The 26,606-nt window shown below is 46.3% G+C and overlaps 1 protein-coding gene across 4 annotated transcripts in view; it reads left to right on the forward strand.

Annotated features, from left to right (window-relative positions):
• Positions 1-26,606, forward strand: part of MDGA2 (MAM domain containing glycosylphosphatidylinositol anchor 2) — a 633,808-nt gene that overhangs the window by 401,318 nt on the left and 205,884 nt on the right. For all 4 annotated transcript variants that reach the window (XM_067463147.1, XM_067463149.1, XM_067463148.1 and 1 more), the window contains exon 7: positions 10,578-10,907. In XM_067463147.1, coding sequence (XP_067319248.1) covers positions 10,578-10,907 — 330 coding nt within the window. The remainder of the gene's footprint in view (positions 1-10,577; positions 10,908-26,606) is intronic.

The following is a 26,606-nucleotide window of genomic DNA, read 5'->3' on the forward strand; positions in this document are numbered from 1 at the left end:
GGATCTCTCCTGCGCCCCCCCCCCTTTTCCTCTGCAAAACAACCTGCATTTCAAATCTACACCTTCGAAGCCAATATTTGGGAGGAAAGCAGGATGAAAATAGGGTAAATAAATAAGAAGAAAGAAATGAAATTGCAAGCCTGGGGGCCGGAGACAATTTGCATTCTCCAGGTCCGCCCAGGTCCCCTCTCAACCCCAAGCGCTCCTCTAATCCATCAAAACATCCCTATCTTGCAAGCACACATTTCGCTGGGCATGAATAGCATCCAGGGCAGCCATTCAACTCTCCTCCATTGGACAGACTCTGTTCGCACGGTTTTTGAATGGGTTTTGTGCCTTGTCTGGGGAGGTGGATGAGCTTGGATACGCAAGGCCCCCGGTATCCACTGAATGAAGGAGGCAATGCAAATTGGACTGTCAATTATTATTATTATTATTATTATTATTATTATTATTATTATTATTACATCCCAGGTGGGTTTGAAGATCTACTACTTCATCACACTAGAGCAGTGTTTCTCAACCTGGGGGTCAGGACCCCTGGAGGGGTCGCAAGGGGGTGTCAGAGGGGTCACCAAAGACCAGCAGAAAACACATTATTGTCTGTGGGTTGTTGTAGGTTTTTCTGGGCTATATGGCCATGTTCTGGAGGCAATTTTTCTCCTGACGTTTCGCCTGCATCTATGGCAAGCATCCTCAGAGGTAATGAGGTCCTTACTTCTGAGGATGCTTGCCATAGATGCAGGCGAAATGTCAGGAGAAAAATTGCCTCCAGAACATGGCCATATAGCCCAGAAAAACCTACAACAACCCATGGATTCCGGCCATGAAAGCCTTCAACAGTATTGTCTGTTGGTCGTGTGGGGTTCTGTGGGGAAAGTTTGGACCAATTCTATCATTGGTGGAGTTCAGAATGTTCTTTGATTGTGGGTGAACTATAAATCCCAGTAACTACAACTCCCAAATGTCAAGGTCTATTTTCCCCAAACTCCACCACTGTTCACATTTGGGCATATTGAGTATTCATGCCAAGTTTTGTCCATCATTATTTGAGTCTACAGTGCTCTCTGGATGTAGGTGAACTACAACTCCCAAACTCAAGGTCAATGCCAAATAATCCTTCCATTGTATTGTCGAAGGCGCTCATGGCTGGAATCACTAGGTTCTTGTGGGTTTTTTTGGGCTATAGGGCCATGTTCTAGAGGCATTTCTCCTGACGTTTCGCCTGCATCTATGGCAAGCATCCTCACACCTAGCTCCAGCAGAGAAGAGCTCTTTGCCCCACCCCAGCCATTCCACAGATATATAAACCCATTGTCCTAATTCCAACAGACCTCACTAGCTCTGAGGATGCTTGTCATAGATGCAGGCGAAACATCAGGAGAAATGCCTCTAGAACATGGCCCTATAGCCCGAAAAACCCACAAGAACCTAATCCTTCCATTATTTTCTGGTGGTCATGGGAGTTCTGTGTGCAAAGTTTGGTTCAATTCCATTGTTGGTGGAGTTCAGAATGCTCTTTGATTGTAGGTGAACTATAAATCCCAACAACTGCAAGTCCCAAATGACAAAATCAAGCCCCTCCAACCCCACCAGTATTCAAATTTGGGCATATTGGGTATTTGTGCCAAATTTAGTCCAGCGAATGAAAATATATCCTGCATATTAGGTATTTACATTACGATTCACAACAATAGCAAAATTACAGTTGTGAAGTAGCAACAAAAATAATGTTATGGTTGGGGGTCACCACAACATGAGGAACTGTATTAAGGGGTCGTGGCATTAGGAAGGTTGAGGAACACTGCACTAGAGAATGAATCCACTTTAAATCCAGTTTCTACCTCCTGCAGAATTCTAGGGTTTGTAGTTTAGTGAGGCTGTCCAAGGCTCCTCCCTAAACTACAAACTCCAGAATTCTGCAAGAGGCAGAAACTGGATTTAAAGTGGGTTCATTATTTACTGTGTTATGAGATCTCTAGAGGTGGTTTGGTTCCAAGCAGAGGCAGCCCTAGGTAATATTCAATGGTAAGCAAACAGTATTTTGGCATCCCCCCAACCAATCACTGATATATATATTCTGTTCGTCGTGGGAGTTCTGTGTGCCATATTTGATTCAATTCCATCATTGGTGGAGTTCAGAATGCTCTTTGATTGTAGGTGAACTATACATCCCAGTAACTACAACTCGCATATGCCAAGGTCTGTTTTCCCCCAAGAGCTCCTCAAGAGCACCCCTGGGCAAAATCAACTATACCGCAAATGCTTACTTTGCGTAATGGGTTGCTCCGCCCCTGGTTCCAAGATCCAAGAGTGCATCTCCACTGCAGAATAAAAGCACTTGAACTCCAGTCCTGAGAGGTGTAGTTTTCCAAGGTCTTGAGTGTCCTCCACTATAGAGTGCTTGTACCTTGCCAAAGGAGAGTTCCCATCATCCCATAGCATTGCGCTCAGACACACAAGTAGTACCAACCAAGCACTGACTGCATTAACTCTACAGTGTAGAGATGCATCGATTTGGCCACTGCCTTGGGCAGCATGGGATTTGGGTTTTCTGGTTTGCACTGTCCTGTGCAATCATAGACTCTAAAAGGCACACAACAACAATGGATGAGATAGGAAGAATCCTAGTGTTACCCTACCTCATTCTGCCAGGCAGGAACACACAACTAAATCACTCCTGAAAGATGACTACCCAGAGACCTTCAAAGGTGGGGTGTCCATCACCTTTTGAGGCCATCCATCAAAACATAGCAGTCTCTGTATTGTGTATGCATTTGCCGGTACACTTTGGATTGGGTTGCTGTGATTTTTCTGGTCTGTCTGGCCATGTTCCAGAAGCATTCTCTCCTGACATTTCACCCACATCTATGGCAGGTATCCTCAGAGGCTGTGAGGTCTGTTGGAAACTAGGCAAGTGTGGTTTATACCCCTGTGGAATGATGTGGGAGAAAGAACTCTTCTCTGTTGGAGGTAGGTGTTGGAGGAAGGTGTGAACCTTGATTAGCATTTAATGGCCTAGCAACTTGAAGTCCTGTCTGGTTCCTGCCTGAGGGAATCCTTTGTTGGGAGGTGTTAGCTGGCAGTCATTGCTATGAAAGACTTCTTCCTCTTTTCTTGAAGCTTCAATCCTTTGCTGTTTGCTTCTCGGAGAAGCAAACGGCAAGGCGGTCCATCTTCTACATGACATCTCATCAAATGCTTAAAGATAGCTACCTTGTCTGTTGTCATCTTCTTCTTTTTCTTAGGCAATCCCTTGTTGTCTGAGTAGGATTGCCTTCCAAGATTGGTGTCTTGGCGGTGGGTCCGTAGGTGACTATGGAGCCCTATTCTTGACCTGCATCTTCTCCCACAGTGAGAGCATCGCCCTCCATCCATGCCTCTTCAAATTCTACAGCACTGCTGGTCACAGCTGACCTCCAGCTGGAGTGCTCAAGGGCCAGGGCTTCCCAGTTCTCAGTATCTATGCCACAGTTTTTTTAAGGTTGGCTTTGAGCCCATCTTTAAACCCCTTTTCCTGTCTTGCATCATTCCGTTTTCCGTTCTTGAGTTCGGAGTAGAGCAACTGCTTTGGGAGACAGTGGTCAGGCATCCTGACCACGTGGCCAGTCCAGTAGAGTTGATGGTGGAGGAGCATGGTTTCAATGCCGGTGGTCTTTGCTTCTTCCAGCACGCTGACATTTGCCCGCTTGTCTTCCCAAGAGATTTGCAGGATTTTTCGGAGGCAACGCTGATGGAATTGTTTATCGTCATTGTTCTGTCGCATGTTGGACCTGTAAATAGTTGTCTTTGAAACAGGACATGCAACCTTTGCCCAGCGGGAAGCCAGGGGTCCCAAAGAGAAGTTCTCAGAGATTTCCACCACAAACAGTCTTTAGATGGCTTGAGAAGTACAACTAAGTCTTTTATTAATGAACAGAAACTTCTCTTGTCTTCATTAAAGTTAAGAAAATGATTCCAAGCTTTTAGGTAACTGGTGAATTCCTAAACTTGCCCACGAAGGACAGGCAACTATCTTCAATAACTTCTTCTTTAAAGGAAAACCCCCCTTTTAACTTCTCCCAGGCTGACTGTAAACTTAAACCTAACTGATGTGGGCACCACTACCGGGTTGAACTGCGTCTCAAAGCACCGAGTGGACCTACCAGCAAGGCCTGTAGTCTCTTCAGCTGGAGTTCTTTGATCTTTAGGGCTGTTTCCCTGGAAAGTCTTTGGAGACTCTTTTCCTTCTGTTTCTGTTGGAATTTCTGTAACCCTGGAAATTCTTTCCCTGGAGATTCTCAGGAGACTCTTAAAGCTGTTCTCCCCTGGGAATTCTTAAAGGTTGAAGCTTTTGTACAGGGGAAGCTTTACACACGTCCTGTACATTGGCTAACGTAGCTGAGACTAATTAAAAAATGGCTCCCTTCCCTTCCCAATTGCCCTGAGCAAATGGTGGGACCAAAACTTAATGATGATGGACAGGTGGCTTGCCCTATAACTGCAATAAAAAAAGCCACCTATCTGCAGAGTCCCTGAAACCTAGGACTGCAAACAAACATTTAATGTAAAGCAAACAAAATTGGAGCTCCTGGTACAGCTGTACCAGAACAGTCATCTACACATATCCAACTCTCTGATTTTTATATTGCCTTTAGCCTTCTTTGCCAAAGAAAACTGGTGCCCCAATAAACTGCAACTCCCAGGATTCCATAGCCCTGAGCCATGGGAGCGAATGTAGTATCAAACTACATTAATTCTGCAGTGTAGATGCACCCTTAGTGCTCCCCTTAGGACCCTGAGAGATCCGCCAAAGCCTTTACAGCCTCTCAATTGTTTTTGGACTGTCACAAACAGTCACTATTAACCAAAACGTACTAAAACGCTAGTGGTTTGCCTTCCCCAAACCTCCCAATAATGTCGAAAAGAAGAAGAAAATGGTCCAAAATCGCCCAGAGATGCGATTGTGTTCTTTGTGCGTGGCTTTGTTTGTCTATTGCAAAGGCAAAGGCAAACCACTCCCAAATAGCCTTATCTTGCAAAGCCTGAAATGAGACTGTCCAAAATGAATACTATTTTCCACACAGAAAATGACGGGGTTTGTGTGGCACCAAACAAGCGCGTGATGGCTTTGATCAGAACAAAACCCCGAATTGCAAATGGGCTTTGGAAACAATGTGGTTTTGGAAATCTCTCTCCCCGCAGGAAGGTAATTGCTGGGATTGTGTGTTGTCACTTTGGAGAAGAAATATAGGGTGCACCTGCGCTGCAAAATGAATGCAGTTTGACCCCCTTGAAGCTCCATGGCCCATTGCTATGGAATCGTGGGAGCTGTAGTTTCGAAAGGTCATCCTTTGGGTTTCCAAGGCCAAGTGGGCATTCAAACCAAGGTCTCCATCCATCCATCCATCCATCCATCCATTCATCTATCTATCTATCTATCTATCTATCTATCTATCTATCTATCTATCTATCTATCTATCTATAGAAGCACAAAAAAGCACAAAAAAGTATAGAATAGCTACAAAAGAGACAAAGCTTTGAAACAGAGGCTGGATGGCCATTTGTCAGGGGTGATTTGAATGCAATATTCCTGCTTCTTGCCAGAATGGGGTTGGACTGGATGGCCCATGAGGTCTCTTCCAACTCTATGATTCTATAATTCTATGATTCTATGAAAGTATTGTTGAAGGCTTTCATGGCCGGAATCACTGGGTTGTTGTAGGTTTTTTCGGGCTATATGGCCATGGTCTAGAGGCATTCTCTCCTGACATTTCGCCTACATGTGAATAATTTCAACAGAAAGGAGGAAACCATGAAAATGAACAAAATCTGGCTACCAGTATTAAAAAAAAAACTCTAAAGGTACAACAGCACAACAGAGAGGAAATAAACAAAGACATCTAATCACCTCTCAACAAAAGTTTGCTCTAGGCAATGTCAGGCCATTATAGGCCCTAAACGGTTCCGGCCCAAGCTACCTATCTGACCGCATCTCTGCCTATGAACCCACCAGGACTTTGAGATCTTCCGGGGAGACCCTGCTCTCGATCCCGCCTGCTTCTCAAGCTCGGCTGGCGGGGACGAGAGATAGGGCCTTCTCGGTGGTGGCTCCTCGGCTGTGGAACGCCCTTCCTACGGACATTAGACTAGCACCATCTCTAATGGTATTCCGCAAAAAGGTGAAGACCTGGATGTTTGTGCAGGCGTTTGAGTAATTTAGTGCAATCTGGGAATGGAACATAGGAATGGAACAATGGACGACGAACCTGGACTACGCTTGGATGATGAGAAGATTGGGTACGGTTGTTTTTTGTAATAATTGTGCATTGTAATTGCTTATTGGTAATTTATGGATAATGTGTTAAGTCAATTGTTATATGTTGTATGGAACCACTGCTGTTTCTACTGTTTTTACTGTTTGTGAACCGCCGTGAGTCGCCTTCGGGCTTGAGATACAGCGGTATAGAAGCAAAGTAAATAAATAAATAATAAATAAATAGGCTAATCAAGGTGGTAAGTTGAAACATTCACATCTAGCTCCAGCAGACAAGTCCTTTGTCAAACCCTGGTCATTCCACAGATATATAAAACCCCTTTTCCTAGTTCCAACAGACCTCACTACCTCTGAGGATGCTTGCCATAGATGCAGGCGAAACGTCAGGAGAGAATGCCTCTAGACCATGGCCATATAGCCGAAAAAGCCCCTACAACAACCCATCATGCAGATTGATACCACTTTTCCTGTGATAGAATCACGAAAGGCGTGGTCTTCCCACGTCTTGAGCTTTCTCTACTGGTTCCTCAGCAAACTACAACTCCTAATATCCCATAGCACTGAGCTATGGCAGTTAAAGCGGTGTCAAACTGTATTCATTCTACACCGCAGATGCACTCTCAGAGCATGCCTGTTGCCTTTGCAGGGTGACACAGATGCTGCTCGCTGTCGGCTGTGCATCTGTCCGCACGCTGAACCCCGGAGAAGATGAACTCCTGCTCAGCAATGTCCCAATTTCACCCCCCTGGGAAAAGCCAGGCAGAGGAAGGAATGGCTCTCAGGTGGCATTCCAGTATTTGTCTTCCGGAGTTTGCAAATATTCAGCCTGAATATTTGCTGAATGCGACGCCTTCTTCCTCCTCCTCCTCGTGGGCATGTTCCAGGACGAGGCACAGCGGTGGCACACGGGCAGAGCGAGGGCTTACGTAAGAGGCATTTCGAGGTAGTAAACCTCCTCACACTCAAGTCTCGCACGTCTCCTGAAGTCAGCAACGAGGAGCAAGGGACTCACGTTAATTAAGCCTGAAGTTTTGTCCTCAATCTCTCTCTCTCTGGGTTTATCTACACAGCAGAATGAATGCAGTTTGACTCCTGCTTAAGTGGAAGCCTGGGAGATGTAGTTTAGAGCAAGGCATCGGGACTTTTAGAGGATACACAGATATCTATATCAATGTAGAACAACAATGTATGTGTATATACACTCTATATTACTAGTAAATGATGTAACTAGGACATAACCTCTACAACTTGGTCTGAGAGTAAGTTACTTCAAACTATATTATATGCCCAAAAGGTACATCCAAGGTGACAAAAGCAAAAGTACAATCAATATCATAATTCAGCAAGAAGCCCTGGACCTTGAGTGCTCCAGCTGGAGGTCAGCTGTGACCAGCAGTGCTGCAGAATTTAAAGAGGCACGAATGGGGGGCGAAAGAGAGAAACGTGTCAAAGGGAAAGGCCTTCGACAATACAATAAGTATAAAGATCACAAGAAAAATAACTTACTTACTTACTTAGGCGATCCCTCGTAGTTCGAGGATGATGGTCCTCTAAGTGTCTTGATGGTGGCTCCATAGGTGACTGTGGAGCCCAATTCTTGACCTTCATCTTCTCCCACAGTAAGGACATCGGTTTCCAGATGGAAGGCGGTCCCGGTCAGGGTTGGCTTGACACGCCTTCCTCTTGGCACATTTCTCTCTTTCGCCTTCCATTCGTGCCTCTTCAAATTCTACAGCACTGCTGGTCACAGCTGACCTCCAGCTGGAGCGCTCAAGGGCCAGGGCTTCCCAGTTCTCAGTGTCTATGCCAGAGTTTTTAAGGTTGGCTTTGAGCCCATCTTTCAATCTCTTTTCCTGTTCTCCAACATTCTGTTTTGTGTTCTTGAGTTCGGAGTAGAGCAACTGCTTTAGGAGACGGTGGCCGGGCATCCAGACAATGTGGCTGGTCCAGCGGAGTTGATGGCGGAGGAGCATCGCTTCAATGCTGGTGGTCTTTGCTTCTTCTTCTAGCACGCTGACATTTGTCCACTTGTCTTCCCAAGAGATTTGCAGGATTTTCCGGAGGCAGCGCTGATGGAATTGTTCCAGGAGTTGCATGTGACGTCTGTAGACAGTCCACGTTTTGCAGGCGTAGAGCAGGATTGGGAGGATAATAGCTTTGTAAACAAGCCCCATGGTCTCCCTATGGATGTCCCAGTCCTCAAACACTCCGTGCTTCATTCAGAAAAATGCTGCACTCGCAGAGCTCAGGCGGTGTTGAATTTCAGTGTGACCCCTTGTAGATCATGAATATCTTGTATTGTTGAAGGCTTTCATGGTCAGAATCTCTGGGTTGCTGTGAGTTTTTTGGGCTGTATGGCCATGTTTCATTTCTCCTACAGATGTAGATAATGGCATCTTCAGAGGTCTGTTGGCAGTGAAGCAAGTGGGGTGTATATGTGTGTGTGTGTATATATGTGTGTGTATGTGTGTGTGTATGTGTGTGTGTGTGTGTATGTAGTAGCCAACCCCTGCTAGGCATTGCTGTGGCTCGGTCTGTATATGTGTTTTGTGTGTGTATATATGTGTATATGTGGCTTTGTGCATGAGTTGTAATTATTTTTGGCTTTTTAAGTATCTTCTGCTGTGTTTTTAAGTGTTTTTATGGGTGATGGTCACTCATTGGCATGATAGGTATATTGTGTCCAAATTTCATATCAATTCATCCAGAGGTTTTAGAGTTATGTTAATCCCACAAGTGAACATTACATGTATGTGTGTGTGTGTGTAATGTCCAGGGTGGGAGAAAGTACCCTTGTCTTTGTAAAACCAGTGTGAATGTTGCAAGTAGCAATGCTTGATTAGCACTGAGTAGCCATGAAACTGCAAAGTCAATCAGTGAGGGTATCACCATAGAGCTGGCCTGGCCTCTGTTGCCTGGAGGCACCCTCTGTGTGGGAGATGTACACTGGCACTTGATTGTGTGCTGTCTGGAGTTCTCTTGTTGCTGAGTGGTGTCTTGATTCTGGTGTTTTTAAATACTGGTCTACAGATTTTGTTCATGTTCATGGTTACCATGCTTGATTTGGAGTCTACTCATCTGTAGTAAAGACTCAAGAACTATTTCCACACACGTGAAGAGGAATTACTCACATCTTTTGAGAAAAGAGCAAATTATTTCTGTTTAATGTGAGTGTAACAATCCTATGTTTTACTGACATCAACTTTACAGATACCAGCAATTATTTTAACAGTTTTTTTCTCAATGCAGTTTTTGCAAAAGGTTTTCTGTACAAGAGCTATAAAATTATTTAAGAGTTGTCTCATTGTGCCTTCTTTCTCTCCTTGCTTCCTTCTCTCATTCCTTCTCTCTTTCCTTCCTTCCTTCCTTCCTTCCTTCCTTCCTTCCTTCCTTCTCTCCTTCCTTCTCTCCTTCCTTCCTTCCTTCTTTCCTTCTTTCCTTCTTTCCTTCTTTCCTTCTTTCCTTCTTTCCTTCTTTCCTTCTTTCCTTCTTTCCTTCTTTCCTTCTTTCCTTCTTTCCTTCTTTCCTTCTTTCCTTCCTTCCTTCCTTCCTTCCTTCCTTCCTTTTCTCCTTCCTTCTCCCTTCCTTCCTTCCTTCCTTCCTTCCTTCCTTCCTTCCTTCCTTCCTTCTCTCCTTCCTTCTCTCCTTCCTTCCTTCCTTCCTTCCTTCCTTCCTTCCTTCCTTTTCTCATTCCTTCTCTTCTTCCTTCCTTCTTTCCTTTCCTCTCTCCTTCCTTCCTTCCTTCCTTCCTTTTCTCATTCCTTCTCTCCTTCCTTCCTTCTTTCCTTTCCTCTCTCCTTCCTTCCTTCCTTCCTTCCTTCCTTCCTTCCTTCCTTCTTCCTTCCTTCTTCCCTCCCTTCCTTCTCTCCTTCCTTCTCTCCTTCCTTCTCTCCTTCCTTCCTTCCTTCCTTCCTTCTCTCCTTCCTTCTCTCCTTCCTTCTCTCTTTCTCCCCCTCCTTCCTTCTTTCCTCCCTTCTCTCCTTCCTTCCTTCCTTCCTTCCTTCCTTCCTTCCTTCCTTCCTTCTCTCATTCCTTCTCTCCTTCCTTCCCTCCTTCTCTCCTGCCTTCTCTCCTGTTGTTTCACTGAATTTATCACCTATACCTTGAATTTCTATGTGTTTATATGCTTTTGCATCACTGCAATTGGTAGATACTGGTCGTTCTGGTTCCAAGGGAACCCATTTCAGTGTCATGCTTGCTTATCCTGAAGTGTCTTAGCTTTGAGAAATAATTACCCCTGTTGCCTTCTCCGTCTTGCCAGTCCTCACATAAATGCTGCTGTCTCGGATTGGCATCAGTCCTGTTTCTCTCGTTCATCCAGCCTTGAAGAAAGGTCGCTTCTGGATCACGCCCGACCCCTACCACAAAGACGACAACATCCAGATTGGCCGGGAGGTGAAGATCTCCTGCCAGGTGGAGGCGGTCCCTTCGGAGGAGCTCACCTTCAGTTGGTTCAAAAACGGCCGCCCGCTGCGCAGCTCCGAGAGGATGGTCATCACCCAGACCGACCCCGACGTCTCCCCCGGAACCACCAACCTGGACATCATTGACCTCAAGTTCACGGACTTTGGGACCTACACCTGTGTGGCTTCTTTGAAAGGCGGCGGCATCTCCGACATCAGCATCGACGTCAACATCTCCAGCAGCACAGGTGAGGGTGCTTCCGGAACTCCACTCGCTCCGTTGAGGTGCAATGCCAATTAGAAACTAGAAACCAGGAGATTAATTATTTTTATTTATTTATTTATTTTTGTCGTGTCAGGAGCGACTTGAGAAACTGCAAGTCACTTCTAGTGTGAGAGAATTGGCCGTCTGCAAGGACGTTGCCCAGGGGACGCCCGGATGTTTTGATGTTTTATCATCCTTGTGGGGTGCTTCACTCATGTCCTTGCATGAGAAGCTGGAGTTGATAGAGGGAGCTCATCCTCTCTCTCCCTGGATTCGAACCTGTGAGCTGTTGGTCTTCAGTCCTGCTGGCACTTTCATGGAGTAATTCCTCATTCTTCTGCATGCTGCTGGAAGGTTTCATGGCATCATAAAACTAGTTAAATTAGCCTCCCCGAATAAAGTGGTACCTAAATTTCCCACTTGACAGATGTAACTGTCTTTCGGGCCACATAGGTCAACAGCAAGCTAGACTATTAATGGTCGGCCAGCTGTTCTGTTCAGAACTCCTACTTCCTAACATGCTTTTCTCCCATGGTTCCAGCTGAAAAACAGGTGGGATGGGAACCAGGCATGTAGCGGGGGGGGGGGGGGGGCTTTGGGAGCTTCAGCCCCCCCCCCCCAATTCTCAGGGTTGTCCTGGTGCATTATTTAAACTGTTCAAAGAATCCTAGAATCAAAGAGTTGGAAGAGACCTCATGGGCCATCCAGTCCAACCCCATTCTGCCAAGAAGCAGGAATATTGCATTCAAAGCACCCCTGACAGATGGCCATCCAGCCTCTGCTTAAAAGCTTCCAAAGAAGGAGCCTCCACCACACTCCCTCTGGGGCAGAGAGTTCCACTGCTGAATGGCTCTCACAGTCAGGAAGTTCTTCCTCATGTTCAGATGGAATCTCCTCTCTTGTAGTTTGAAGCCGTTGTTCCGCGTCCTAGTCTCCAAGGAAGCAGAAAACAAGCTTGTTCCCTCCTCCTCCCTGTGGCTTCCTCTCACATATTTATACATGGCTCTCATCATGTCTCCTCTCAGCCTTCTCATCTTCAGGCTGAACATGCCCAGTTCCCCAAGCCGCTCCTCATAGGGCTTCTTCTCCAGACCCTTGATTATTTTAGTTGCCCCCCTCTGGACACATTCCAGCTTGTCAATATCTCTCTTGAATTGTGGTGCCCAGAATTGGACATAATATTCCAGGTGTGGTCTAACCAAAGCAGAATAGAGGGGTAGCATTACTTCCTTAGATCTAGACACTAGGCTCCTATTGATGGAGGCCAAAATCCCATTAGTTTTTTTTGCTGCCACATCACATTCCTGGCTCATGTTTAACTTGTTGTCCACAAGGACTCCAAGATCTTTTTCACACGTACTGCTCTTGAGCCAGGCATTGTCCCCCATTCTGTATCTTTGCATTTCATTTTTTTCTGCCAAAGTGGAGTATCTTGCATTTGTCACTGTTGAACTTCATTGTGTTGGTTTTGGCCCATCATCTCTCTAATCTGTCAAGATCGTTTTGAATTCTGCTCCTGTCCTCTGGAGTATTGGCTCTCCCTCCCAATTTGGTGTCGTCTGCAAACTTGATGATCATGCCTTCTCGCCCTTCATCTAAGTCATTAATAAAGATGTTGAACAGGACCGGGCCCAGGACGGAACCCTGCGGCACTCCACTTGTCACTTCTTTCCAAGATGAAGAGGAAGCATTAGTGAGCACTCTCTGTGTTCGTCCACTTAACCAATTCCAGATCCACCTCACCGTAGTTTTGCCTCGCCCACATTGGACTAGTTTCCTTGCCAGAAGGTCATGGGGGACCTTGTCAAAGAAGGCCTTCCTGAAATCCAGACACGCTCCATCCACGGCATTCCCCGCATCTACCCAGCTTGTAGCTCTATCGAAGAAAGAGATCAGATGAGTCTGGCATGACTTGTTTTTGATAAATCCATGTTGACTATTAGCGATGACCGCATTTGTTTCTAAGTGTTTGCAGACCGCTTCCTTAACAATCTTTTCCAGAATCTTGCCCGGTATCGACGTGAGGCTGACCGGACGGTAGTTGTTTGGGTCGTCCTTTTTTCCCTTCTTGAAGATTGGGACCACATGTTATATCATGATCTGATCATCATGCTCAATATATCCCATATGCATGGGGCTATTGGGGTAATGATACAAAAGGTTTGCCAGGGTAGATTCTCAGCCTCCCCCCTCTCCCCGAATCAAACTCAGCACCCCCCAAATCAAAACCCTGGCTATGGGCCTGATGGGAACTATCAGAGTTCCCCTTCCTGTTTCATTACCCAACTTTTAGCAGTTTCTTGTATCCTATGGGGTTCCATGCAGATCAATAGGAATGTATTTCTTTCTTTATTTACTATATTTATACCCCGCTCTTCTCACCCTGAAGGGGACTCAGAGCAGCATTCTTCTGCATGCTGCTGGAAGGTTTTATGGCGTCGTAAATTAGTTAAATTAGTCTACTCGCATAAAGCAGTACCTAAATTTCCTACTTGACAGATCATATAATCATAGAATCATAGAATCAAAGAGTTGGAAGAGACCTCATGGGCCATCCAGTCCAACCCCATTCTGCCAAGAAGCAGGAATATTGCATTCAAATCACCCCTGACAGATGGCCATCCAGCCTCTGCTTAAAAGCTTCCAAAGAAGGAGCCTCCACCACACTCCGGGGCAGAGAGTTCCACTGCTGAACGGCTTTCACAGTCAGGAAGTTCTTCCTCATGTTCAGGTGGAATCTCCTCTCTTGTAGTTTGAAGCCATTGTTCCGCGTCCTAGTCTCCAAGGAAGCAGAAAACAAGCTTGCTCCCTTCTCCTCCCTGTGGCTTCCTCTCACATATTTATACATGGCTATCATATCTCCTCTCAGCCTTCTCTTCTTCAGGCTAAACATGCCCAGTTCCCTAAGCCGCTCCTCATAGGGCTTGTTCTCCAGACCCTTGATCATTTTAGTCGCCCTCCTCTGGACACATTCCAGCTTGTCAATATCTCTCTTGAATTGTGGTGCCCAGGAGAGATATTGACAAGCTGGAATTGACAGATGCAACTGTCTTTTGGACTGCAAAGGTCGACAGCAAGCTAGACAAATGGTTGGAAGCTCACTCCTACCTGGGCTGGCTTCAAATTCATGACCTCTCAGTCAGTACTGATTTAATGTAGCTGGCTATCAGCTAGCTGTGCCAAAGCCCGGTCCAAATGGGTTCTTACATGCAGTAAATGTAAGTCTGCTTCAGCAGTGAGGGTCTTTGTCGTTGTTGTTGTTGTTGTTGCTGTTGGGGGGAGCGTTCATGTCCATTATGGCCGTGTTGTGGGTTGTCCTTCTTGGCTGCAAAGCAAAAAATGTAACCCATTCTTTCCAATTTTCCCAGTTGCTTCCTTTTAAAATAAATTAAATGAACGAACTGCAAACAATTGTGGTTCTCCAAGCCTCTGCTATGAATTTCCCCTTTTGATGCATCGTTGGTTTCTTTTTCCTGCAAGGCAATAACACTTTGCAGAACTTCCCACTCGTGCCTGCTTTTGCCTTGCGAAGAAAGCTATAAAAGTTCCAGCGATCCCTCCCATTTGCCAAATAAACATAAGCAAAGTGCTCATTTCTATTAATATTTCAAGGGCGCATGTGAACGGGGCATCCGTACTGTGAAAAGCTGGAAGTACAGAGGCGCGCGCCTTCGAACTTCTGAACTCTGAGAGCTTCGTAGTTCTGACACTTTAAAAAGCAGGAAAAAGTGGGAGAAGGGAGCGTGGAGAAAGATGGGGAATGCACAGATTGGGAAAAGCTACATCCCTGCATTTGTGATAAAATAAGGGCGCTTTGAGCTTTCTCAAAGTGTGTCCAAATATGCTTCGTGTGCAGAGGCGGCCCTAGGTAATTTTCAGTGGTAAGCAAACAGTATTTTGCCCCCCCCCCCCCCAACTAATCATTGATATATATTTTCTGTTCATCGTGGGAGGTCTGTGTGCCATATTTGGTTCAATTCCATCATTGGTGGAGTTCAGAAGGCTCTTTGATTGTAGGTGAACTATACATCCCAGTAACTACACTTGCCGCACTTGCTCCCTTGCCTGGCTCGCTTTGGGTCCGTAGGCGTGCCTGAAAAGTCACCTCTTCTCCTGACTTTCTCCTCAGCCATTGGGACCAAGAGAGAGAGAGAGAGAGAGAGAGAGAGAGAGAGAGAGGTGGAGATGCCCACCTTTCCTGAAGGTAGGCGCAAAAACAAAGGAGGGAGCGGAGGTGGGAGATACCTCCAGCCGGAGGGGCTCTCTCTCTCTCTCTCTCTCTCTTGGTCCCAATGGCTGAAGAGAAAGTTGGGAGAAGAGGTGACTTTTGGTGCGCACGCTGGGGTCTTCAGACACGCCTCCAGACCCGAAGCGGGCCAGGTGCGGCGGCTCCGCCTCTTGGCCCACCTGGGGATTGGGGAGAGGAGAGGAGGCGGGTGGAGCGCTGGGGGATTGGGAAAGGGAGCCGGTCATGGGGAAGGGATCGAACATGGAGAACGATTGAGCGCCGGCTCTGCTCGTGCACCTGGTAGCCGGGTGGAGCAGGAACGAGAGGGGCTAGACGAGGTTCAAGGGCCTGGCCCCTTTGGGAAAAGATTTGCCCGGCAGCGAGGCAAGAAAGTCGAGGCTCCCCCCGGACTGGTAGGGCTGTTGTGAGCTGAGGGGGCGCTCCCCAGGTGGCGGTCGAGGGACATTTACAGAGGCGCCTCTGCGCCCCTGGCAAAAAAAAGTGTTCTGCGACCGCTTACTTCGCGTAATGGACGAGCCGCCCCTGTTTATGTGGTAGAAAGAGGGGCTGGGAAGGCATACTCCATTGTCAAGCAAGACGAGTTGTGGTGAGACATAATTGATCCATATCTGTGGTCCTGAGCACAACTGTGCTTTATGTGTTCAGGGCACCTGGCTGCCTTTCGCTCCCTCTCTTCCCACCTGTTTTGCCAAAACGCACCTTGACATTAAGGCAGAAGAACAGCAAAAGGTTGGAGACTGGCATTGGGGGTGGGGGGGAGGGCGAGGGTATGCCTTGCGAATGATGGATGAGCCACGGATGGATGTGACCGTCTCACCAGGCTGGAGCCGAGCGAAGGCCATTCTGCCTGGCGGAGCATTGCTTCTCAGGCAGAAAGTGGCCAATGCATTATTGTTACTTGTGATGGATTCATTTGGAAGAGCGGCCGGATAGATCGAAAGCATCCATCAGATCTCGGGACCTGAAAGCTTTCCATAACTTCTGTGGTCAGTGATAGATGGTGCCATCTTTGGGACTCGCTGCCTTGCCAGGCGGAAAGGAAAGCCAAAAACAAGGAGGAGAAGGGACTTAAAGCAGAACCAATCTTTCCTGAGCGACTCTCCATTGCCAGCACCATGGACAGCGCTCAGGGATTAATGCCCCAAAGGGCAGGACCCGGATCCAAAAAGACCTTCACAGATTGGCAAACTCAGCCAGAACTAAGGAAATAAGTGGGATACATTTTGCGCAAGAGTGGATCTTAGCCACGTCCCATTCACAAGGCACACAGACAAGAGTAGAAATGAACAGAAAAATCTTTACTCGTAATAGCAGAGATGAAACACAAACTTGCAATGTTGCATACAAAAAACCAACAGTGCAAGAAACTTACATAGTCGTTTATTTATTTATTTATTTGTTGTGTCAGGACAACCAGTCAATTGTATTACATTTCTAACAGAACAAAACAAACAAACAGATAAAAACACAAAATTTGCAAGCTTGGTAGTTGATTAAATGTCCTTTGACCAGTATCTGTCCCCTTGGAGGGACGCTGGTGTTGCCGCAAGAAGGTCCTCCCTTGTGCATCATGTGGCAGGGCTCAGGGTGCATCGCAGCAGGTGGTCAGTGGTTTGCTCTTCTCCACACTCGCATGTCGTGGATTCCACTTTGTGGCCCCATTTCTTGAGGTTGGCTCTGCATCTCGTGGTGCCAGAGCGCAGTCTGTTCAGCGCCTTCCAAGTCATCCCGTCTTCTGTGTGCCTAGGGGGGAGCCTCTCATTTGGTATCAGCCAATGCTTGAGGTTCTGGGTTTGAGCCTGCCACTTTTGGATTCTCGCTTGCTGAAGTGTTCCAGCGAGTGTCTCTGTAGATCTTAGAAAACTATGTCTGGATTTAAGTCGTTGACATGCTGGCTGATACCCAAACAGGGGATGAGCTGGAGATGTCTCTGCCTTGGTCCTTTCACTATTGGCTGCAACTTCCCGGCGGATGTCAGGTGGTGCAATACCAGCTAAGCAGTGTAATTTCTCCAGTGGTGTAGGGCGCAGGCACCCCGTGATAATGCGGCATGACATCTGCCCTTGCGCTGTGCTACTCTGCTGCTGAGTATGCATGCCCAATGTGGAACACATCTCACCACGCTAAAACAGTGGATGTGGCTCTTAATGAAACGTTAATCCAAAGCATGAGTATGTAATCATAAAATCCAAGAGTCAAAACCATGAAACAAGAAATATTTAAGGCTTCCATGAAACAAGGATGAGAACATAGAATAATAGAATCATAAAATCAAAGAGTTGGAAGAGACCTCCTGGGCCATCCAGTCCAACCCCATTCTGCCAAGACGCATTTAAATCACCCCTGACAGATAGCCATCCAGCCTCTGTTTAAAAGCTTCCAAAGAAGGAGCCTCCACCACACTCCAGGGCAGAGAGTTCAACTGCTGAACGGCTCTCACAGTCAGGAAGTTCTTCCTCATAACTTGATTCCAAACAATGCTTCATCTGGCTACATTTTCCGTACTTGGGACTTTTATCCCCTCGTTAAGCTATCCTGAGTACTCAGAAATTGGTTTTTCTTTAACTGAGATCCCCTTATCTTTTTCTGTCGAAGCCTGGCAAAATGCTGAAGGCACTGTTCAGCTTGTCTGTTTTGACTAATCTCCTGCTGTCTATCAATTTGCTCATTTACTTCTGCAGGTGCTGAGTTGTTTTCAAGCCCCAAATCCTGGGAACTCTCTGGTAGCAATTCAAGGAGTACACCATCATCCCCACACCCTTCAGGGACATTCTCATAGGAAATTACACTTTGAACAGGGATCTCCTGGTCTTTCTAACAGTGACAAATGCAAGATACTCCACTTTGGCAGGAAAAACGAAATGCAAAGATATAGAATTGGGGATGCCTGGATTGAGAGCAGTACGTGTGAAAAAGATCTTGTAGCCCTCGTGGACAACAAGTTAAACATGAGCCAACAATGTGATGTGGCGGCAAAAATTTTGGCCTGAATCAAGAGGAGCCTAGTGTCTAGGTCCAGGTCCCTCTATTCTGCTCTGGTTAGACCACACCTGGAATATTGTGTCCAATTCTGGGCACCACAATTCAAGAGAGATATTGACAAGCTGGAATGTGTCCAGAGGAGGGCGACTCAAATGATCAAGGGTCTGGAGAACAAGCCCTATGAGGAGCGGCTTAAGGAGCTGGGCATGTTTAGCCTGAAGAAGAGAAGGTTGAGAGGAGATATGATAGCCATGTATAAATATGTGAGAGGAAGCCACAGGGAGGAGGAGAGAGCAAGCTTGTTTTCTGCTTCCTTGGAGACTAGGACGCAATGGAACAATGGCTTCAAACTGCAAGAGAGGAGATTCCACCTGAACATGAGGAAGAACTTCCTGACTGTGAGAGCCGTTCAGCAGTGGAACTCTCTGCCCCGGAGCGTGGTGGAGGCTCCTTCTTTGGAAGCTTTTAAACAGGGGCTGGATGGCCATCTGTCAGGGGTGCTTTGAATGCAATATTCCTGCTTCTTAGAATCATAGAATCATAGAATCAAAGAGTTGGAAGAGACCTCCTGGGCCATCCAGTCCAACCCCATTCTGCCAAGAAGCAGGAATATTGCATTCAAATCACCCCTGACAAATGGCCATCCAGCCTCTGCTTAAAAGCTTCCAAAGAAGGAGCCTCCACCACACTCTGGGGCAGAGAGTTCCACTGCTGAACGGCTCTCACAGTCAGGAAGTTCTTCCTAATGTTCAGATGGAATCTCCTCATTCTTGGCGGAATGGGGTTGGACTGGATGGCCCAGGAGGTCTCTTCCAACTCTTTGATTCTATTCTATGCTTCTCTGCATCAATATCATTGACCAAACCATTGCCATCTTGAAACTCATTGTCATCACTCCCCACATCCAAAGCACCCTCATCCTGAAACACAATCACAGGCTGAGCTCCAACACCAGCCTTCCTTCATTTCAGCTGAAAAGGACTTATTCTCTCTCTCCCCCCGTTAACTTCTATTGTCATAAAGAAAAAAGCAAAATCCCAAGCTATCATTAATAGTTGAGTCAAGACATTGCCAAGCAGAAAGCATTAATTTGGAACGAGCACTTATATAACGTTTAAAAAGAGAGAAAAGAATTCGTTTTGTATGCATGACCGTGTGTGTATCGTCTACAAAACAAATGACTTTTTTTCTTCCAAACAGAGGAGTAAATTAGTATTTTCCTCCGTTTCCTCCACTTTCGGAACAGTGAGCCGTAGATACAGAAGGAGATGAAAATAACGCAGGTTTTGGCAAATTATAATCTCTTCCTTTCTTTGCTTTCATGTGCGGTTGCCAAAGGCCAGGCAATTCTTCTAGGAACGGAATGCCCTCGACTTTAGATCTTCATTCATTGCTTCAGCTGAATAGCTGGCGCTTTCTTTCTCCAACTGTAATAGCACTTTCCCTTCTCTTCTGTAAACAGTAACTGGGTTTGTGGGTTGTTGTAGGTTTTTCGGGCTGTATCACTATGTTCTAGAAGCATTCTCTCCTGACGTTTCACCTGCATCTATGGCAAGCATCCTAGGTTTGCAAGGGCTTCCTCAGAAGCAAACCAACAGTTTAGGAACAAGGCGGAAAAGCTAGGGTTGCGGAAGAAGAGGACGCAACGGATCTCTGATCAGAAATAGTGGCTGAGCACCAAGCTTGGGAAGAGATTCATAGGATTATAGAGTTGGAAAAGAGCCTAAGAGCCATCCAGTCCAATCCCCTTTTGCCAAGCAGAAAAACACAATCCAAGCCCTCCCGACAGATGGGCATCCAGCTTCTGCTTAAAAGAAGAAGACTCTAGCAGACTCCCAGGCAGCAGCAAGTTCTACATCATATCCTTTGTCCCCGGGCATGACGAGCAACAAGTGTGGTTGCATGCCATTCTCTCCCAGCCAGTCTTGGAAATTGTTATTGCAAACTTACTTGCTTAGGCGATCCCTCGTTGGACGAGTAAGATGGTCTTCCTTGATTACTATTTTTGTGGGTTTTGTAGGTTATCACAAAACCCTCCCCCTCGAGAGAACACTTGGTATGGGAATTTCCCGTCCACCATACCAACCCAATTCCTGAATTTTTCAAATACTTAGTTTTTGCTTTTCAGAAGGTAAACAAAAGTATATTTTGTGTGTCTATCACTTGAGAGGAGACAAGATAGCCATGTATAAATATGTGAGAGGAAGTCATAAGGAGAAGGGGGCAAGCTTCCTTTCTGCTTCCTTGGAGACTAGGACACAATGGAAGAATGGCTTCAAACTACAAGAGAGGAGATTCCATCTGAAGACGAGGAAGAACTTCCTGACTGTGAGAGCTGTTCAGCAGTGGAACTCTCTGCCCTGGAGTGTGGTGGAGGCTCCTTCTTTGGAATCATAGAATCATAGAATCATAGGATCAAAGAGTTGGAAGAGACCTCCTGGGCCATCCAGTCCAACCCCATTCTGCCAAGAAGCAGGAATATTGCATTCAAATCACCCCTGACAGATGGCCATCCAGCCTCTGTTTAAAAGCTTCCAAAAAAGGAGCCTCCACCACCCTCCGGGGCAGAGAGTTCCACTGCTGAACGGCTCTCACAGCCAGGAAGTTCTTCCTCATGTTCAGATGGAATCTCCTCTCTTGTAGTTTGAAGCCATGGTTCCCTTGAGTCCTAGTCTCCAGGGAAGCAGAAAACAAGCTTGCTCCCTCCTCTTCCCTGTTGCTTCCTCTCACATATTTATACATGGTTATCATGTCTCCTCTCATCCTTCTCTTCTTCGGGCTAAACATGCCCAGCTCCTTAAGCTGCTCCTCATAGGGCTTGTTCTCCAGACCCTTGATCATTTTAGTCGCCCTCCTCTGGACACATTCCAGCTTAGAGTCAATATCTCTCTTCAATTGCAGTGCAATTTTCCAGGTGTGCATTGCATGGCTCTCCTGTCCCCTTCTCTCAGCCTTCTCTTCTCCAAGGAAAACAAACCCATCTCCCTCAGCCACAGAGGGATGCTTGACTTCCAAATCTGTAATCATAAACTTTATTTCATGCACAAACTTATCAAAAATGGTATGAAATGACCTTCTGGCTATGGGCATAAGACGTGTATAAAGGCTCCTTTATGCTATTTGGGCAGGAGGGTCAAACAAACCCACCGCTGCCCCACCAATTATAATAACCAGGCAGATGGCAATGCGATCAGTCATACCATCTACCCCTAATCATAAAGGCAGTCTTTATGGCCAAACAATATCACTGGACAGGGGGCAAACAGATCCCAACACTGTCCCTCCTTTAATAAGGAATTCACACCACTTTGGCACTTATAGCGTTTGAGGGGATGTCTCTTTATTTTAAAAACCTTTCGCTGCCACCATAAACCAAATAATCAGGAACCCTCTAGCTATTTAAAACATTAAAAGGCTTTTTATTCCACCAAGTACTGTATATTACCAAGGGCTTCTTTGAGGGGAAACAGGAGAGGTTGATTCAAAAAGGAAAGTGACTCAAACCACAAATGCCACTTGACTCAGGCTTAAATTTTAAAAATAACAAGAAAGGTTTATTGAGTAGAAGTTACAGAATGAAAGTGAATGCAGTTGAATAGGCTTGGCTGTTACAATGAAAGTGTTCTTGTTCTTAAAGCGTATCGGTTGCATGAGTGAATGGTTCTATCTTTGTTACAGTTCCTATTACAAAAACCCAGCTATTTTCTTTTCTAAAATAGCTGAAACCAGTCTGCCACAGCCTGCTTTGCTGTGCAAACTCCAGGCAAGCTGCCTATTTCCTAACAGAGACTCCTAAAACTCTAATCCTACTCTAACATCACTCAGAACTGAACTGAACTGTCAAAATAAGCTTCTCTCTTTCCCTCCATCTGTCTAACTCCGCCCCCCTTTTCCAAACCAATCCTGGCTGTTGCTGGGCTGGCTCAGGCCTAGGCCACTCCCCCTCTCTGAACTGGAGTCTTCCCTAAACTAAGATGGCTCCCGCAGCTCTCTGCCAGGCCTACTAAGCTGAAACTACCTAGCCTGTCTCTTCCTAGGCCCTGCCACCCTCGGCTGGCAAGGTAAGGGAACTTCACAATGTGCATAAAACGTAACTCAAAAGAAGCCATTGTGCCTAGGCTTGGGCCCCATCTCCAAGATAATAATGTAAGAGCATGTGAATATTTTATTGATTTTATTAAATAAAATGCATTTATTTATTTATTTATTTATTTATTTACGGCATTTATATACCACCTTTCTCACCCCTGGAGGGACTCAAAGCAGCCACTTTGGGTAGCCACTTCGGGTCTTGACCAAGAGGAAAAAGCAGGGTATAGCTTGTTGTTGTTGTGGTTGCTGTTGTTGCTTTAATAGCTCACACTCTGAAAGGAATTCTCAGCGAACTCTGATTTCTGCACAGAATAAGACCTGAACTGCAAAAAAAGTCTTTGCAAATTGCATTTCCTCAGAAAATGTCTCAAAGTTCTCATTGCTTCTTTTGAGAATGAAATTGGGCAAAAGTTATGTCTCCGGCATTCTCTCTGTCAGTTGCAGGCCCTTTGGATAAATGCCGGGCTGTTAATGTTTCCTTTGTTTATACGCTTTTTACGGCTGGGTTTATTACGGAGCTGGAATCGCAGCTCTGTACTTTAACGCGCCTTGGCTTTTTAGCATCCTGCCTCGACGTATAAGGGCTGAGAAATCACCAGCGAGGGGCATTAATCTGGTAATATTTTGGAAAACGCCAATGAATCATGGCAGCATCCGTCGCCACGGCTTCATTTTATATATACTTTATATTCTCTTATTTTATTTGCTTTGGTGAGTAATGGCCCCTGTTTGCGATCAGTCATCAGCATAATAAAATGTTGCTTCTCAAGCCCTGGAAAGGATGTATTCGTTTTTTCACAGCTCCTCCAAAAGTATATTTGGTGACAAATAAAGGCAAAGAGCAACCCCAGGGCCATTGTATGGCTCCACAGACAGTGCTAGAAGTTCATCCTCCAGCGTATATACAATTCCTGGGTTGCTGTAAGTTTTCTGGGCTGTGTGGCCATGTTCCAGCAGCACTCTCCCCTGACATTTCATCTGTATCCGTGGCTAATGACATCTTCAGAGGTCTGTTGGAAGTGAGGCAAGTGGAGTGTATATATTGTACACTCTGACCTACAAGAAGCACTGCCTGAACATCAAGCAAAAAGTGGGTGCTAGAAACAATATCATACGAAAGCTGACTGGCACAACCTGGGGATCACAACCAGTTACAGTGAAGACATCTGCCCTTGCGCTGTGCTACTCTGCTGCTGAGTATGCATGCCCAGTGTGGAACACATCTCACCACGCTAAAACAGTGGATGTGGCTCTTAATGAGACATGCCGCATCATCATGGGGTGTCTGCGCCCCACACCACTGGAGAAATTACACTGCTTAGCCAGTATTGCACCACCTGACATCCACCGGGAAGTAGCAGCCAATAGTGAAAGGACCAAGGCAGAGACATCTCCAGCCCATCCCCTGTTTGGGTATCAGCCAGCACGTCAACGACTTAAATCTAGAAATAGTTTTCTAAGATCTACAGAGACACTCACTGGAACACCTCAGCAAGCGAGAGTCCAAAAGTGGCAGGCCCAAACCCAGAACCTCAACCAATGGCTGATACCCAATGAGAGACTCCCCCCTGGGCACACAGAGGACTGGGCGACCTGGAAGGCACTGAACAGACTGCGCTCTGGCACCACGAGATGCAGAGCCAACCTTCAGAAATGGGGCTACAAAGTGGAATCCTCGACGTGCGAGTGTGGAGAGGAGCAAACCACTGACCACCTGCTGCAATGCAACCTGAGCCCTGCCACATGCACAAGGGAGGACCTTCTTGCAGCAACACCAGAAGCACTCCCAAGTGGCCAGATACTGGTCAAAGGACATTTAATTAACTCTCATACTCACAAATTTTGTAATCTGCTTGTTTGCTTTGTTCTGTTAGAAATGTAATATAATTTGACTGGTTGTTCTGACACGACAAATAAATAAAATTGTAGAATAATGTCCAGGGTGGCAGAAAGAACCCTTGTGTGCTTGAAGCAAGTGTGAAAGTTGCAATTAGCAAGCCATGAAGCTGCAAAGTCAATCAGTGAGGGCATTTATTTATTTATTTATTTCGGTTGCTTGTACCCCGCCCTTCTCACCCCGAAGGGGACTCAGGGCGGCTTACAAAAGCAAGGCACAATTCGATGCCCTTATCACATAACAGCAATAAAACAAATAACATCAATTAACAATTAACAACAATTCTTGCATTAAAGCCATAAAACCAATAAAACCAATACAAACCAATTTCTCCTCATTGACGGTCAGTGTTCGCTATCTCATAGTTCAAATTCCAATTCCACAATTGTCAGTCCTGTCAGTCCTATTTGTCTGGTTGTCCTTATCTAGTTGTCAGATTGCCCAAAGGCCTGGTCTCACAACCACGTCTTTACTTTCCTCCTGAAGGAGAGGAGGGATGCTGATGCCCTAATTTCCCCCAGGAGTGAGTTCCACAGGTGAGGGGCCACCACTGAGAAGGCCCTGCTCCTCGTCCCCACCAACCTCACTTGTGATAGTGGTGGGGTCGAGAGCAGGGCCTCCCCAGATGATCTCAAATTCCGGGGTGGGACGTAGAGGGAGATGCGTTCGGACAGATACACTGGACCGGAACCGTACAGGACTTTGTAGGTCAAAACCAGCACCTTGAATTGTGCTCAGAATTGAACCTGCAGCAAGTGGAGCTGACACAGCAGGGGGGTGGTGTGCTCCCTGAGTGCCACTCCAGTGAGTAATCTTGCTGCTACTTGCTGGACCAGTTCATGTTTCCGAACAGTCTTCAAGAGCAACCCCACGTAGAGTGCGTTGCAGTAGTCTATACAGGATGTAACAAGAGCATGGACCACTGTGGCCAGATCAGACGTCCCAAGGTACGGGCGCAACTGGCGCACACGTTTTAGTTGTGCAAAAGCTCTCCCGGCCACCGCTGAAACCTGGGGTCCCGGGCTCAGCGATGAGTTCAGGATCACTCCCAAGCTGCGAACCTGCGTCTTCAGGGGGAGTGGAACCCCGTCCAGCAGAGCAGTCAGCTATAGCAGAGCAGTCAGCTATATCCAGTAGACCAGTGTTTCTCAACCTGGGGGTCGGGACCCCTGTGGGGGTCACGAGGGGGTGTCAGAGGGGTCACCAAAGACCATCAGAAAACATAGTATTTTCTCTTTCTCATGGGTGTTCTGTGTGGGAAGTTTGGTCCAATTCTATCATTGGTGGGGTTCAGAATGCTATTTCATTGTGGGTGAACTATGAATCCCAACAACTACAACTCCCAAATGGCAAAGTCTATTTTCTCCAAACTCTACCAGTGTTCACATTTGGGCATATTGATTATCTGTGCCAAGTTTGATCCAGATCCATCACTGTTTGAGTCCACAGTGTTCTCTGGATGTAGGTGAACTACAACTCCAAAAACTCAAGGTCAGTGTCCACCAGACTCTCCCAGTATTTCTCTTGGCCATGGGAATTCTGTGTGCCAAGTTTGATTCAATTCCACCATTGGTGGAGTTCAAAAGGCTCTTTGATTTTAGGTGAACTATAAATCCCAGCAACTCCAACATTCCCAAATGACAAAATCAAACCCCTCCAACCCCACCAGTATTCAAATTTGGGCGTATTGGGTATTTGTGCCAAATTTGGTCCAGTGAATGAAAATATATCCTGCATTTTTTTATTTGTTGTGTCAGAGCAACCTGTCCATTATATTACGTTTCTAACAGAACAAAGCAAACAAACAGAAAAATACACAACTTGTGAGTTTGGTAGTTGGTTAAATGTCCTCTGACCAGTATCTGGCCCCTTGGAGTGCCTCTGGTGTTGCCGCAAGAAGGTCCTCCATTGTGCATGTGGCAGGGCTCAGGGTGCATTGCAGCAGGTGGTCAGTGGTTGGCTCTTCTCCGCACTCGCATGTCGAGGATTCCACTTTGTGGCCCCATTTCTTGAGGTTGGCTCTGCATCTCGTGGTGTCCGAGCGCAGTCTGTTCAGCGCCCTCCAAGTCGCCCAGTCCTCTGTGTGCCCAGGGGGGAGTCTCTCATCTGGTATCACGCACAGATTGAGGTGCTGGGTTTGAGCCTGCCACTTTTGGACTCTCGCTTGCTGAGGTGTTCCAGCGAGTGTAGATCTTAGAAAACTATTTCTAGATTTAAGTCATTGATGTGCTGGCTGATACCCAAACAGGGGATGAGCTGAAGATGTCTCTGCCTTGGTCCTTTCACTATTGGCTGCTACTTCCCGGCGGATGTCAGGTGGTGTGATACCGGCTAAGCAGTGTAATTTCTCCAGTGGTGTAGGGCATATCATAATATAAATACAATGGATTTAACGTCAAGCCAATCATAATATAAATATCCTGCATATCAGATATTTATATTACGATTCATAACAGTCGCAA

Source organism: Anolis sagrei, chromosome 1, assembly GCF_037176765.1.
Source record: "Anolis sagrei isolate rAnoSag1 chromosome 1, rAnoSag1.mat, whole genome shotgun sequence".
Classification (NCBI taxonomy): Eukaryota; Metazoa; Chordata; class Lepidosauria; order Squamata; family Dactyloidae; genus Anolis; species Anolis sagrei.